The following is a 14,733-nucleotide window of genomic DNA, read 5'->3' on the forward strand; positions in this document are numbered from 1 at the left end:
CCTTTTATCTCTTGTTAAGATAAAAGGTGATGCAGGCCATACCTCAGGGAACCTCCCCTTACATGGGATCAGGACTGTGACCTAAGTAAAGGTGATAAGTAAGGTTGATGCACACCACCCTAATCCTGCATTAACATAAAAAAGACAACCTAGTGCTCTTTAACATAATCTAATCCTTCCCCATTAACCATAAGCAGAGGTTAGGATTTGTAACACACCACAAAATGGAGGCTAGTCACAGAATACCGGGAATCATGGCCTAGCTAAGTTGACACATATTTTGGGGGGACGCAATCCAATCCATGAGAGAAGACATAAGAAAATCTGACGTATCTGACCTGTGATGTCAGCAAAGAATATTGGCTATACTTCGGAATGCAAGAAGAATGAACAAATCAGTCTTAGAAGAAATACAACCAGAATGCTTCTTAAAAGTAAGCCTGAAGAGACTTAAGCTCATTTACTTTGGACACATCATCAGGAAAGACCAATTGCTAGAAAAGGACATCATGTTCTGAAAAGTAGAAGGTCAAGCAAAAAATGAAGGAAACTCTTAATGACATGGATTGACACGACAGCCACAATAATGGACTCAAACACAGCACTGATCATAAAGACGGCACAGGACCAGGCAACATTTCATTCTATTATACATAAAGGCACTAAGAGTCAGAGCCGACTCAATGGCAGCTTACAACAACAGAGTGCTATCTTCAACTTTATTCATTACAGCCCTATAATATTTCTTAACAGTAACAAAATCAAAGTCCAGATTTATAATGATAATATTTTGAAACGTAATTGTGTCACCCTTTAAGAAATACCCTCTTAAACGTCTGAGATAGGCAGACACCAAAAAAAGCAAAGGCTTCTACTAAGATTGAAATTGTAGTAAGCTTAAAATACGGTTTATACTACAATAATGAGATTTATGTTCCATGGGAGGGGCGGGGAACCATGCATAATAAGGTCCACTTAGATTCAACCTAAAGGTTACCTGAACCTCAAAGCATCCTACCAATACACACAAGAAAAAATTAATTTAAATCCTACATGTAAATAACAAAAGGCCAAAATAAGGACATACAATAAAAATTTATTTTACTAAAATAGTTTAAACACTAAAATACTTTAAAAGAAAGTAGTTTGCTTACCTCCTGCAAAGGGAGATTCCAGCGCTCTGAGCTTCTGAGTTTGGACAGTGACGACTGAACACAAATATCCTCTGGTTTTGCATTTAACACCTTCGTTATCCGAAACTAGGGTGAGAAAACAATCAGTTTAAACAAAATACAAAAAAGAGCTGGATCAGGTAACAGAACTATTACATTACCCTGAATTATACTTTGCTATTTGTTTTAAAAGTTCTAAAATCAGTGCTTAATTTATGGAAACCCTGGTGGCGCAGTGCTTAAGAGCTACAGCTGCTAACCAAAAGGTCAGCAGTTCAAATACACCAGCCACTCCCTGGAAACCCTATGGGGCAGTTCTACTCTGTGCTTTAGGGTCACTATGAGTTGAAATCAACTCAATGGCAAAAGGTTTTTTTTTTTTTTTTTTTGGTTTTTAAATATAATTTTATGAGAGAAACCACAATAAAAAACTTTCATTAAGTATAAAGGTAGATATATTAAGTATCTCAACAGCTTCCTCATTACCCTCTTGCCTACAGCCTCTTTTCTAATCTTTCAAATGCTTTCCCTAGAGTTCTCTCACAAACTATGGCTATAATACTTAAAATACAACAATGATACCTCATTACTTATAAATAAAACTCTCTACAATCTGGGCTCCTTCAAATCACCCACACACTGTAAACTCTATTCCCATCCACAAAGTAACCAAACATTGCCCAAACATGTCACACTATTTTATGTCTCTAAACCCAGTGCCGTCGAGTCGACTCCGACTCATAGCAACCCTGTATGTAAAATGTCCCTAGACCTCTGTATATACCACTCTCCCAAACTAGAACGCCTGTCCCTCTATTTTCCTTTGGTGAAGTACTCCAGATTCTGCTCAAAATTATTCCCTCATCCACACAACTACCACCCCCATACCAAGACATTCCTTTCCCTGGATATGAATATTTGGTACATTTTTATTACTTACTTATACTACACGTATTATACTATATTAAAATTATTCATCTACATTAACTTCTTCACATGTGGAGCTCCCTTAAAGAGAGGACCTGTCTTATTCATTCACCTCTGTATCTCCAATGTGCGTGGCTCATGATATGCTGAGTAAATGGATGAATGAATTTAGAGGCTGTAATTTTTAGCCACAGTTTGAAATCGTTTGTTCAGAACTTAAATATCTTCACTTTTACACTGAAAGAAATATATAACGGATGGTTAAGCTTCAAGTTCAGGCTACAATACATAACATATAGTAACATATCAACTGCAACCAATCAACAATCCATGAAATTATTTCTATGAGAGGAAAGCATAAGCCAGGGCTATCTGTCCTTTTGTTAAGTTGTCGAAGCTTTATATACTCATGCGCTGCTGTCAGGCAATGTTCGACCACATATACGTCGGCGGTCGAGCATGCTCCATCTGAGGGATGCCCACAGTCCAACTAGGCCCTGAGCCCACCCCACCACCTCCCACCCATGAACAGATGCTCCTGCCACTGAACGGAGTGGGTACCCAACCCTCCTCCCAAATGTCCCAGGTCGGCAGGCATTTCAGAGCCCAGGCAAGATAGGGGCGCTGGGTAGCCAAGACCGCTCCCCTGCTGCCCAGGCCAGAGCCCCCCAACCGTGACCTTCAGAGGGCTGCAAGGCTACACACAGGGAAGGGCACAATCCAGTGCTCGCCTGAGGCTCTGAATCAGGAGCTGCCCAGGGCATGCACACAGCACAGCAGCCCCCCGGGCCTGTGCACTCTCTGCCCCAAAGATGTAGGTATTCGCACAACGTCCAAATCACATAACATCCTATTTCACAGAAGGTTATTTTGGACATTAAGCAACACATGACCGTATGTATTTTGGTTATTAGATTTTCATTGGGTATGTGGTTTCTGAAGACATTTTCCCAGTCAGTTGCTTGCCTTTCATTTTTCTGGTAGTTTTTGGAGACATAAGAGTTTTTATTTTTATGAAGTCCATTTATTTACTTTGTTCCTGTTCACACTTTTGTTATTATATTAGATATTCCACTGTTAAAAGCTAGGCCTGACAGCCTTGCCTCTGTATTTTCTTCTAAGAATTTTATGGTTATGGTTTTCACACTTAGGTCCTAAATCCATTTTGAATTTGTTTTTGTGTGTAGTGTGAGGCATGGATCTTCTTTCATTGTTCTGCACACAGAAATCCAATTTTCCCAACATCATTTACTGACCCCAAAACAGCCAGTGCCGTCGAGTCGATTCCAACTCAAAGCAACCCTATAAGACAGGGCAGAACTGCCCCACAGAGTTTCCAAGGACCACCTGGCAGATTCGAACTGCCAAACCTTTGGTTAGCAGCTGTAGCACAGCTCTTCTTTACCCACTGAATTGACTTAGCGCCCTTGTCAAAAATCAACTGAACAGATACATGGATTTGTTTCCGGACTCTAAATTCTATTTCATTGGTCTATGTGTCTATTATTACACCAGAACCAGGCTGTTTTGGTTAGTAGAGACGTATAATACGTTTTAAAATCAGAAAATTTGTCTTCCTATTTTTTTTTCCTCCTTTAACATTGCTTTAGCTATTTGGGGCCTCTTGCCATTCCATATAAAGTTGAGGAATGTTTTTTTCCATTTCTCTAAAGAAGGCTGTTCAAATTTTGATACCTCATGTTCTTAATTAGGGAACAGAAATTGCTTTCTTGTGGGGTAAGGCATGGGCTTCAGGCTATTCCTACCCATCGATGTCTTGTGAGTAGGTTATTGAGCCTACACTGGATTCTGTGACAAAGCACCAATTCTCTCCATTCCCACATGGTCTTCTTACAATACGACACTAAGAGGCCTCCAGCATGAGGTGCGCTCTATGTCCATTCTTTTTGAACCTGGGAATGCCTGTGACCTCCAAGGCTACAACATAAAAGGCGATATAGCTTCAGCCTGGCTCATAATGCATGCATGTTCTCTCTTTTTCTCTCTCTCCCTCTCTTCCTCCCTCCCTCTCTCTCTCGTTTTACTCTCACTCTCTCTCAATTTCTGTCTCTGTCTCTGTCTCTCTCTCTCTCTCCCTCCCTCTAAACACAGACCTTGGGAGCCCTAAGCCAATACATAAAAAATCCAGATAACCTGATGCTGCTATGCTTGAGAAATCATATGGAGAAGCTAAACAGGGATAAAGATGACTGAGAAGCCCCCAGATGTGTGAGTCTTCCCAGCACAGGTATCAAAACAAATGAGTGAGTGAATCTTAAATGAGTCCAGCCCCAAGCCTCCAAACCAACACAGCTGACTCCAAGTGGAACTAAGAAAAAAAAAGCTATCAGCAATTCAACCCTGCCCAGACTGCTGATTCATGAGCAAAATAAGTCAAACCAGTAAGTTTTGGGATAATTTGTTACACAGCCCTAGTAATAAAGGGGGACCAAGTTCAAAACTGAGATTTCCCAAGAGTAAGCTCAGTACAGGTGTTGAGTATTTTAACTTTATAAGACTGTGGATGTCCTCTTTGTGAGATTTTATATTCTTTTTTCACAGTAATTAGTTTTTATCATTTTACCTTTGAGTGGCTTACACAGATGTCAATGAATTACTTAGCTTATTTTTTCATACATAACTTCCATTAGGATTGTCACAAATATCCAGCCCACATTCAAAAAGGGCAGTTTTCTACTTTCCCCAAAGTATAGAAAAAAAATATAGACACACATATAATCTGGATATTTATAAAAACTATAAGCCATCATCAAAAGCCTTAAAAAAGATCATATATTCTCCTTCTGCAATCTACTACTAGGAATTTATCCTAAAGAAATAAAATCAAATAATATTTATGAATAGGAATATAGACTATTTAGGAGTTATAATACAGGAAAACCAGAAACAATTATAATAATAAAACTAAACAAATTATAGCAAAGTTAAACAACACTGTACAGTTGTTAATAATATGCTCCAGAGCAATATTTTGTTTCCAACACAATAAGTGCAAAAGAAAACCACACTTACAGAACGATCCCTCTTTTCAAAGACAGAAAAAATCCATATATAGGAAAAAAAAATGGGAGGATATATACCAAAATGTTTAACAGTGATTATCTTTCAAAATAGTGAGATGACAAGCAATTTTTGTTTTAATTTTTGTGTTTTCTTATAGTTTCTAACTATTTTATTAATAGGAACACTATTCAACTGTTAAAGGCCAGGAAAAAAAATAAACATGCAAAGCTCAAGAAAAGTCTCTGCTACAGCTTTCTTTTAAATAAACTGAAGGTCTAAATCTCTCTAACATCATGTATAGTGACAAGCAGATTTCAGGTACAACCATTCTACTGTCAATTTTTCTACACTTACTTTCTTAATTATTAATTGATTAAAAAATGTAAACCTTTTGCAACATACTCGTATGTTTTTAGACTAATTTTAATCCTGGTCTCAACTGTGTACATTTAACAAAGATTCTAAAGTATTAGTGATGTAGCCTACACACCTACTCCTCACTTATTAACTACCTCGTTATCCGACATTTCGCATTTACAATAGCAAAAAATCTACTGACTATTTCGCACGTTAACAACACATGCCAGGCAAAAAACAGACTGATGCGCAAGGCAAGGGTAATGCTAGCTGTGATGCCTAAGGTTATGTATCAGTTTGGCTGGGCCACAACTCTTAGTGGTTTGACAGTTATGTAAAGATATAAACTGGCAGTTCTGTAGTGATGTAATTTGGTACTTGTGTACTAATGTAGTCATCCTCCATTTTGTGATTCGATGTGGTCATTCTCCATTTATACATAATGCTGATTTTTGTATAATGATCTAGTCTTTGGAGCTTAACCATGCAAATAAAGAAGAAGTGAATGTGTTATAATTAGGTTGATAAGTGTGAACCGAATGTATTATAATCAGGGCTTCAAACCAGTTCATTCCAGTTCAAACCCCTGCTGAGAAACCTGCATTTCTAACAAGATCCCCCCAGCTGATGACAATGATTTAATGTTAAAATGTAGATTCCGAGTCAGAATATCTGGGATGGCATCACTGGCATTCACTGGGAACTTGTTAGAAATGCCTATTTCTCAGCAGGGGTTCATACCAGAATGAACCAGTTTGAAGCCCTGTTTATAATTTCATTACAAGAACCTGAACAGAGTACAAACACCAGAAGAGAAACTAGATAACTGGGAACTCCTAAAAATCAAACACTTATGCTCATCAAAAGACTTCTCCAAAAGAGTAATAAGACAACCTACAGACTGGGGAAAAAAATTTGGCTATGACGTATCTGTCAAGGGTCTAATCTCTAAATTCTACAAGATACTTCAACACCTAAACAACAAAAAGACCAATAACCCAATTAAAAAATGGGCAAAGGATATTGAACAGACACTTCACCAAAAAAGACATTCAGGTGGCTAACAGATACATAAGGAAATGCTCATGTGATCATCAGCCAATAGAGAAATGCAAATCAAAACTACAATGAGATACCATCCCACCCCAAAAATGCTGGCACTAATCCAAATAACACGAAATAGTAAATGTTGGAGAGGCTGTGAAGGGAATGGAACACTAACACACTGCTGGTGGGAATGTAAAATGCCACAACCACTTTGGAAATCAATTTCACGCTTCCTTAAAAAGCTAGAGATAGAGTTACAACACAATTCAGCAATCTCGCTCTTGGAAATATATCCTACAGAAATAAGAGCCCTCAAACGAGTAGATACGTGCACACCCAAGGTCACTGCAGCACTGTTCACAATAGCAAAAAGATGGAAACAACCTAGGTGCCCATCAACAGAGGAAAGGATAAACAAATTATGGTATATTCACACAACGGAAGAGTAAGCAACGAGAAAGAACAATCAGTCTGTGAAACATCTCGTAACATGGATGAATCTGGAGGCATTATGCTAAGTGAAAATAGCTGCAAAAGGACAAATATTGTATGAGACCACTATTTTAAGAACTCACGAAAAGGTTTAAACACAGAAAACAACATCGTTTGATGGTTATGAGGGTGGGGAGAGAGGGACAGGAGTATTCGCTAACTGGAAAGTAGACAAAAATTATTTTATACGAAGGAAAGGACAACACACAATACAGAGGAAGTCAGCCAAACTGAGCTAAATCAAAAGCTAAGAAATTTCCTGAATACAACCAAACACTTCAAGGGACAGAGTCTGGGGATCATGGTTTCAGGGGCTATCTAGATCAGCTGGCATAACAACATTTATTAACAAAATGCTCTGCATCCCACTTTGGTGAGTGGCATCTGGGGTCTTATACGCTTGCAAGTGGCCTCCTAAGATGAATCAGTTGATCCCAACTCACCTGAAGCAAAGGAGAATGAAGAACACCAAGACACAAGGAAAATATGAGCCCAAAAGACAAAAAGGGCCACGTAAACCAGAGACTCCATGAGCCTGAGACCAGAAGAACTAGACAGTGCCCAGCTACCACCAATGACTGCCCTGACAGAGAACACAACAGAGTCCCTGATGGAGCAGGAGAAAAGTAGGGAGCAGAACTCAAATTCTAGTTAAAAAAAAAAAAAAATACTTAATGGTCTGACTGAGACTGGAAGAACCTGGGAGACACGGCCCTCGGACTCTCTGTTAGTCCAGAACTGAAATCATTCCCGAAGCCAGCTCTCCAGACAAAGATTAAATTGGACTATAAAACATGAAGCAATACTGGTGAGCAGTGTGCTTCTTAGCTCAAGTAGATACACAAGACTTAATGGGCAGCTCCTGTCTGGAGGCGAGCTGAGAAGGCAGAAATGGGGCAGGAGCTGGCTGAATGGACGCAGGAAATCAGGGGTGGAAAGGAGGCATGTACAGTCACATTACAGGGATTGCAACTAAGGTCATATAACCATGTGTGTATAAATTTTTGTGTGAGAAACTAACTTGACCTGTAAACTTTCACCTAAAACACAATAAATAAAATGTTAACTGACCAAAAAAAAAAAGTTTACTGATGTTTCCCTGGTACTTAATGCCTGATATGGTCAAGTACATGTTAAGTACCCAATATTTGCTAAGCAATGCTTCAATAAATAAAACTAATTCTAGAAAATGATGTTGACAATATATAGTTAAGTAGAAAAGGCAGATTACAAAACAGTATTTTTGAGGTTTTTCTATTTTTTAATGTTTATTTGTTTATGATATGTGGTTAAATGGACAAACTGGAAGGAATTATGCCAAAATATTAATTTTGATTGTCTTCTAGGTGGTCTTAGGTGGTCTTCTTTCCATTCAATTGAATTTTATAACTTTTCTACAACAAACTAGTATTGCTTTAGAAATTTTTTTTAAATATATTCATCTCAAAAAGTATCAGTTTCTTATCCCCATATCCATCAAGGCTGTCATCCTTCCAGTAATTTATTTCCACTTAGCTGCCTTGAGGAAAAAAACAGTAATATAAACTTCTAAGAAGAATGTAATATGCTAATTTCCTAAGAAACACCCACATTTTTAAAATGAGTAGTACAACTTCATGTGTTTATTATGGTTGAACAAATAAGTATATATGCTGTAAATAATGACAGAAACAAAAGTTACAAATAAGGAAAGGGGGGAGGCTAGAATAAACCCTGTGTTGTCTGATTAGTATCAGAAGTATCAGTATTAAACTCATTTTTTTTAATAGATATATATAGACAGAGAAATAAAGATATGTCTGTACATACACGGGGTTAGTTTACATATTTATATTTTCTGGAGCCCTGGTGGCGCAGTGGTTAAGAGTTCGGCTGCTAACCAAAAGGTTGACAGTTCGAAGCCACCTTGGAAACTCTATGAGGCAGTTCTACTCTGTCCTATAGGGTCGCTATAGTTTGAATTGACTCAATGGCAGTGGATAGTATTTTCTAGTTCTGTCTGTTGAGAAAACCTAGAAAACAATGACACCCTAGTAACAATGAACACACCTAGCACTGAGACCTGAGTTTCTAAATACCATTCTTCAATAAAAAGAACCAAGTCTTCCTGGAAAAGTGGTTAATTCCAAGACTGGGTCAGGGAAAACACAAGATGAGTCTGGAGCATCTTGTGATCATGAAGTAAGCAAGTGCTCAAAAAAAGATAGGGGTATGTTAAAAGGGCACAGGAGTCAACCTGAAAGACCTCCCAATGCCCAAGCTACAACACTCTGATCAACAAAATCAGTAACAATAGTGATGGATTATAACCCATAGAATAAAATAAACATCCATGAGTCTATACTGATTATATACATACACATCCCTGGTGGCACAGTGGTTAAGTATTTGGCTGCTAACCAAAAAGTCGGCAGTTCAAATCCACCAGCCACTCCATGGAAACCCTATGGGGCAGTTCTACTCTGTTCCATAGGGTCGCATAAGTCAGAATCAACTTGACAGCAATGGGTTGGTTATAAGGGAATAGAGGCAGCTCTCCCTTACAGAAGAAGAATTTCAATTAATGTAGAAGGAATGAGGAAAATATAAAACCACCATCAGAATACCATACATATTCATTGTCACAGGCAAGAACCACTGACAGAAGCTAAAGTAGTGGGCAACAGTTTAAGCAACAGTATGTTTCTGTACATTCTAAGTATTTCCCCCAAGATATCTATTAATTGCAAAGGAAAAAATGATATCTTTACAGTGGAGAAACCAGGCAGCTATCACCTGAACCAAGTGATCAAGGTTGATATCACCAGGTACATCATCATGTACCCCTTGGTGAACTGAGAAGGGCATGTAACTTTTGTGGTACTGTCAGGGACTGAATTGTGTCCCCCCAAAAATGTGTGTCAACATGGTTAGGCCATGATTCCCAGTATTGTGTGGCTGTCCTCCATTTTGTGATTGTAATTTTATGTTAAAAGGATTAGGTGGGATTGTAACACCACCTTTATCCGGGTCACCTCCCTGATGCAGTGTAAAGGGAATTTCCCTAGCGTGTGGCCTGCACCACCTTTTATCTCTCAAGAGATAAAAGGAAAGGGAAGCAAGCAGAGCGTTGGGGACCTCATACCACCAAGAAAGCAGCACCAGGAGCAGAGTGCACCGTTTGGACCTGGGGTCCCTGCACCTGAGAAGCTCCTCGACCATGGGAAGATTGAGGACAAGGATCTTCCTCCAGAGCCGACAGAGAGAGAAAGCCTTCCCCTGGGGCTAACATCCTGAACTTGGACTTTTAGCCTACTAGACTGTGAGAGAATAAACTTCTCTTTGTTAAAGCCATCCACTTGTGGTATTTCTGTTATGGCAGCACTAGATGACTAAGACAGGTACCCTTCCCCAAAAGCTATAACCTTAATCTAACCACGAAAAACTATGATACAAACCCATACTGAAGGACATTCTACAAAATAATGACCAATATACTCTTCAAGGAAACTCTGGTGGCGTAATGGTAAAGTACTACTGCTGCTAAACAAAGGGTCGGCAGTTCAAATCCACCAGGCGCTCCTTGGAAACTCTATTGAGCAGTTCCACTCTGGCCTATAGGGTCGCTATGAGTCAGAATCGACTCGACAGCACTGGATTTGGTTTTTTTTTATACTCGACAAAAGTGTCATGATCACAAAAGATAAAAGTCTGAAAAACCGTCATAGACTGGGAACTAAGGAGACACGACATCTAAATGCAATGTGGGACACTGGATCAGAAAAAGGACATTAGTAGAAAAACTAAGGAAATTCAAATAAAATCTGTAGTTTAGTTTAAAATATTATACTAACGTTGATGGCTTAGTTTTGATAATCATACTTACAGCCCTAGTGGAGCAGCAGTAAAAGCACTCAGCTGCCAACCAAAAGACTGGTGGTTTGAACCCGCCAGCCTCTCCATGACAGAAAGATCTGGCAGTGTGCTTCTGAAAAGATTTACTGTTGCTAATTCCACCTCATTAATGTCATAGAAATAGGATTTACAACACACAGGTAAATCACATCAGATGACAAAATGGCGGACATAATACTGGGAATCATAAACTAGCCAAGCTGACACACATTTTTGGGGGACACAATTCAATCCATAACATTCTACCCAGGACCCCCAAAAATTCATGTCCTTGCCACATGTAAAACACTGTCACCCCATCATATCATAGCAAATTTATTAAATCAACTCCAAGTCCAAAATTCAAAAATTCCTCTTCATCTGTCAAGAATACAAATTATCAGCTTTCAAAATATAATGGCGCAACAGTCAGGCACAAGCCAGACATTTTCATTACAAATGGAAGAAACTGGAGGGAAAACCAAACCCAGTGCCGTCACATCAATTCCAACTCATAGCGACCCTACAGGACAGAGTAGAACTGCCCCAGAGAGTTTCCAAGGAGCACCCGGCGGATTCAAAATGCCGACCCTTTGGTTAGCACCCGTAGCACTTAACCACTACACCACCAGGGTTTCCACTGGAGGGAAAGAAGGAATAGGCTCCATGCAAGTCGTCAGAACACATTATATTAGCCCTCAAGGCTTGAAAATAATCCTCTGTTCTCTGAGACCATTGAGACAATGGCCGTTCCCTCCAGACTCTGAGTGTTGGCCACACTCTCCAGGTTCTGAGTGGAGGCCCCTGGGCCCTGGGCTTCAGCTGTACCTTCCAGGCCCACTGAAACCCCAACTCTGGTCCCTTGGCTTTGGGAGGCCCCCTGGCTGCACAGTGGTTAAGAGCTCAGCTGCTAACCAAAAGGTCAGCAGTTCAAATCCACCAGCCACTCTTTAGGAACCCTATGGGGCAGTTCTACTCTGTCCTATAAGGTCACCACGAGTCCGAATCAACTCGAGGGCAACAAGTTTTGTTTTGTTTTTTTTTTAATTCTCCTAGTCCAAATGAGTAGTGACTCCACTGAGTTAGCTCTGCTTCCTGTGTTCCTTTTCAGCTTCTGCTTCTTGGTTCCTTGGCCTCTCGGCCTCTTGAGCCTTGCTGCTCACATCTGCCCTGCTGGGACAAGTGTTCCAAAGCTCTTTAGTTCCACCGATAAGTGCCAGAAGACACACCACTCCACTAGTAAACTTCGGCCGGAAGGCTCTCAGCTCTCTCGCTGTGAGCCAACTCCAGAGCTGTCTCTCGCCGGTCTTTTTTTTTTTTTAATCACACTTTAATTTCAGGTGACCAGTGAATATATTACACAATTATTGGTATAATTGTGGATATGCTTTTTTTTAATTGTACCCTAGATGAAGGTTTACAGAACAAACCAGTTTCTCATTAAACAATTAGTACACGTATTGCTTCATAACACTGGCCACCAACTCCACGACACGTCAACACTCTTTCCTTCTGGACCCCGGGTTCCCTATTACCAGCTATCCTGTCCCCTCCTGCCTTCTGTCCTTGCCTACTGGCTGGTGTGCCCATATAGTCTCGTTTTATTCTATAGGCCTGTCCAATCCTTGGCCAAAGGGTGAGCCTCAGGAGTGACTTCCTTTCTGAGCTAAAAGGGTGTCCGGGGGGGCCACACTCTCGGGGTCTCTCCAGTCTGTTGGCACTGTCTCTCAAAGATCTCCTGGTTCTGCTGCTGCCATTTCTCTGCTGCTGCTTCTCATCATCTGCACCGTCTCTACTGCAACAGCTCTCCTCATTTCCTTCTGAGTCCTCTATCCATTCACAGTTTCAAAACCACTTCCACATTTTAGGTATCTGTTAGAACAGCACCCCACTCTCTTAGTGCCAAATTCTTAGTTATCTCGTGCTGCTATAACAGAAATACTACAAGTAGAGACTTTAACAAACAGAAATTTATTCTCTCAAAGTCTAGGAGGCTACAAGTCCGAATTCAGGGTGCCAGCTCCAGGCGAAGGCCTTCTGTCTCTGTCAGCTCTGGAGGAAGGTCATTGTCATCAATCTTTCCTGATCGAGGAGCTTCTCAGTGCAGAGACCCCTGGTACAAAGAACACACTATGCTCCCAGTGCTTTTTTCTTGGGGGTATGAAGTCCCATGTCTCTCTGCTCATTTCTCTCTTTTGTATCTCAAAAGAGATTGGTTTAAGACATAATCGTACAGATTGAGTCCTGCCTCATTAACATAACTGCCGCTAATCCCATTTTACTAACATCATAAAGACAGGATTCACAACACTTAAGAAAACCATATCAGGTAACGAAATGGTGGAAAATCACACAACACTGGGAATCACGGCCTAGCCAAGTTGATAGATCTTTTGGGGAGACACAATAAAATATATAAACTCTACTGTAAGTCTATAAGTCTAAAGTTATTTGAAAATAAAAAGTTAAAAAAAAAATACTGTACATCTAAAAATCAGAAAGAGAAATTCATTAACTTAATATTATTAATTCCTAGTGGTAGAATTTGAGATTAATTGTGTGGAGGAAGTAATGACCTAGGCAGAACATTTCACTTCACCGGAGATATTGAACAGAAAATATGTAACCAACACAGAGGTATTTAAAACTGAGTACGATGGTATTTAGCCTAGCAATACAAGCTTTTCTTTTTTACTACCTGCATTCACCCCAGCCAAAAAACCAAACCCACTGCTGTTAAGTCGATTTAAGAGTCATTCACCCCACTTAATTTAAATCTAGAATTTTAAGTGCCAGAATTTTAAACTTTAAAAACCTGAATTTTAGAAGCCACGCTCTCTGATCTTCTTATCACTAACCAAAAACCCACCAAAGTCTAGGTGATTCCGACTCATAGCAATCCTATAGCATAGTAGAACTGCCCCCAGAGTTTCTGAAGAGCGCCTGATGGATTTGAGCTGCCGATCTTCTGGTTAGCAGCCATCGCACTTAACCACTACACCACCACGGTTTCCACGGGCTTCTTAAGGAGCTTTTAATTCCCTCTTACAGCCCTCTTTCATGAATTCTTCTCCCTCTTTGCTCTGTTACAACTTTACAGCATAAAAATGTATCAAATTAAAGTTCTCTGTGCATAACTTGGAAATCCTGGCGGCATAGGAGTTAAGCGCTATGTCTGCTAACCAAAAGGTCAGCAGTTTGAATCCAACAGGTGCTCCTTGGAAACTCTATGGGGCAGTTCTACTCTGTCCCATAGGGTAGCTATTAGTTGGAATCAACTCGACAGCAATGGGTTTGGTTTTTGTTTTTTTTTTTTGGTTTTGGTACATAACTTGGAATGCTTCAGAGAAAACGGAGCTAATAAATTATTATAATATAAATTAGGGTGCTACTGCATTTAAATCACAAAATTCTAGAGGAAAACAAGATTACCTTTCTAAACAAGCATGCATTTTTTAAAACACTTCCTACATAGGTAGAAACTTCATAATGCTTATTTTGCTAGTCTTGGCTTGTATGTGAGGCATGCAAGGATGCATTCCAAACAGTAGTTGTCAGCATATGCCTTGGATACAACTCTTCTACGTCCGAAGTATTACTAACGAATGAACATGAGGCACTGTAATATATATTCAGTCGTCAGAGAAACGCTGAATTATGTTTTATGTAAAATCTAAAATGAGGCCTGTAAAGTATACTGGTACGTGCTACAATGATTTAAACAAGGCCGGTCCCAGAAAGGTTTCCTGATTAACCTTCAGTTAATTAGGATACGTAGTGCCCCAAAACATTAATTAGTCATAGTTTTACAGTATTCTCTTTAAAATTTTATTTTAAAGAC

At 39.7% G+C, this 14,733-nt stretch overlaps 1 protein-coding gene across 5 annotated transcripts in view; it reads right to left on the bottom strand.

The window, feature by feature from the left end:
* SENP7 (SUMO specific peptidase 7) overlaps nt 1-14,733 on the bottom strand; it is a 175,075-nt gene that overhangs the window by 149,181 nt on the left and 11,161 nt on the right. For all 5 annotated transcript variants that reach the window (XM_049858319.1, XM_049858317.1, XM_049858316.1 and 2 more), the window contains exon 3: nt 1,155-1,259. In XM_049858319.1, the coding sequence (XP_049714276.1) occupies nt 1,155-1,259 (105 nt within the window). The remainder of the gene's footprint in view (nt 1-1,154; nt 1,260-14,733) is intronic.

The sequence above is a fragment of the Elephas maximus genome, chromosome 18 (genome assembly GCF_024166365.1).
Source record: "Elephas maximus indicus isolate mEleMax1 chromosome 18, mEleMax1 primary haplotype, whole genome shotgun sequence".
NCBI classification, from domain to species: Eukaryota; Metazoa; Chordata; class Mammalia; order Proboscidea; family Elephantidae; genus Elephas; species Elephas maximus.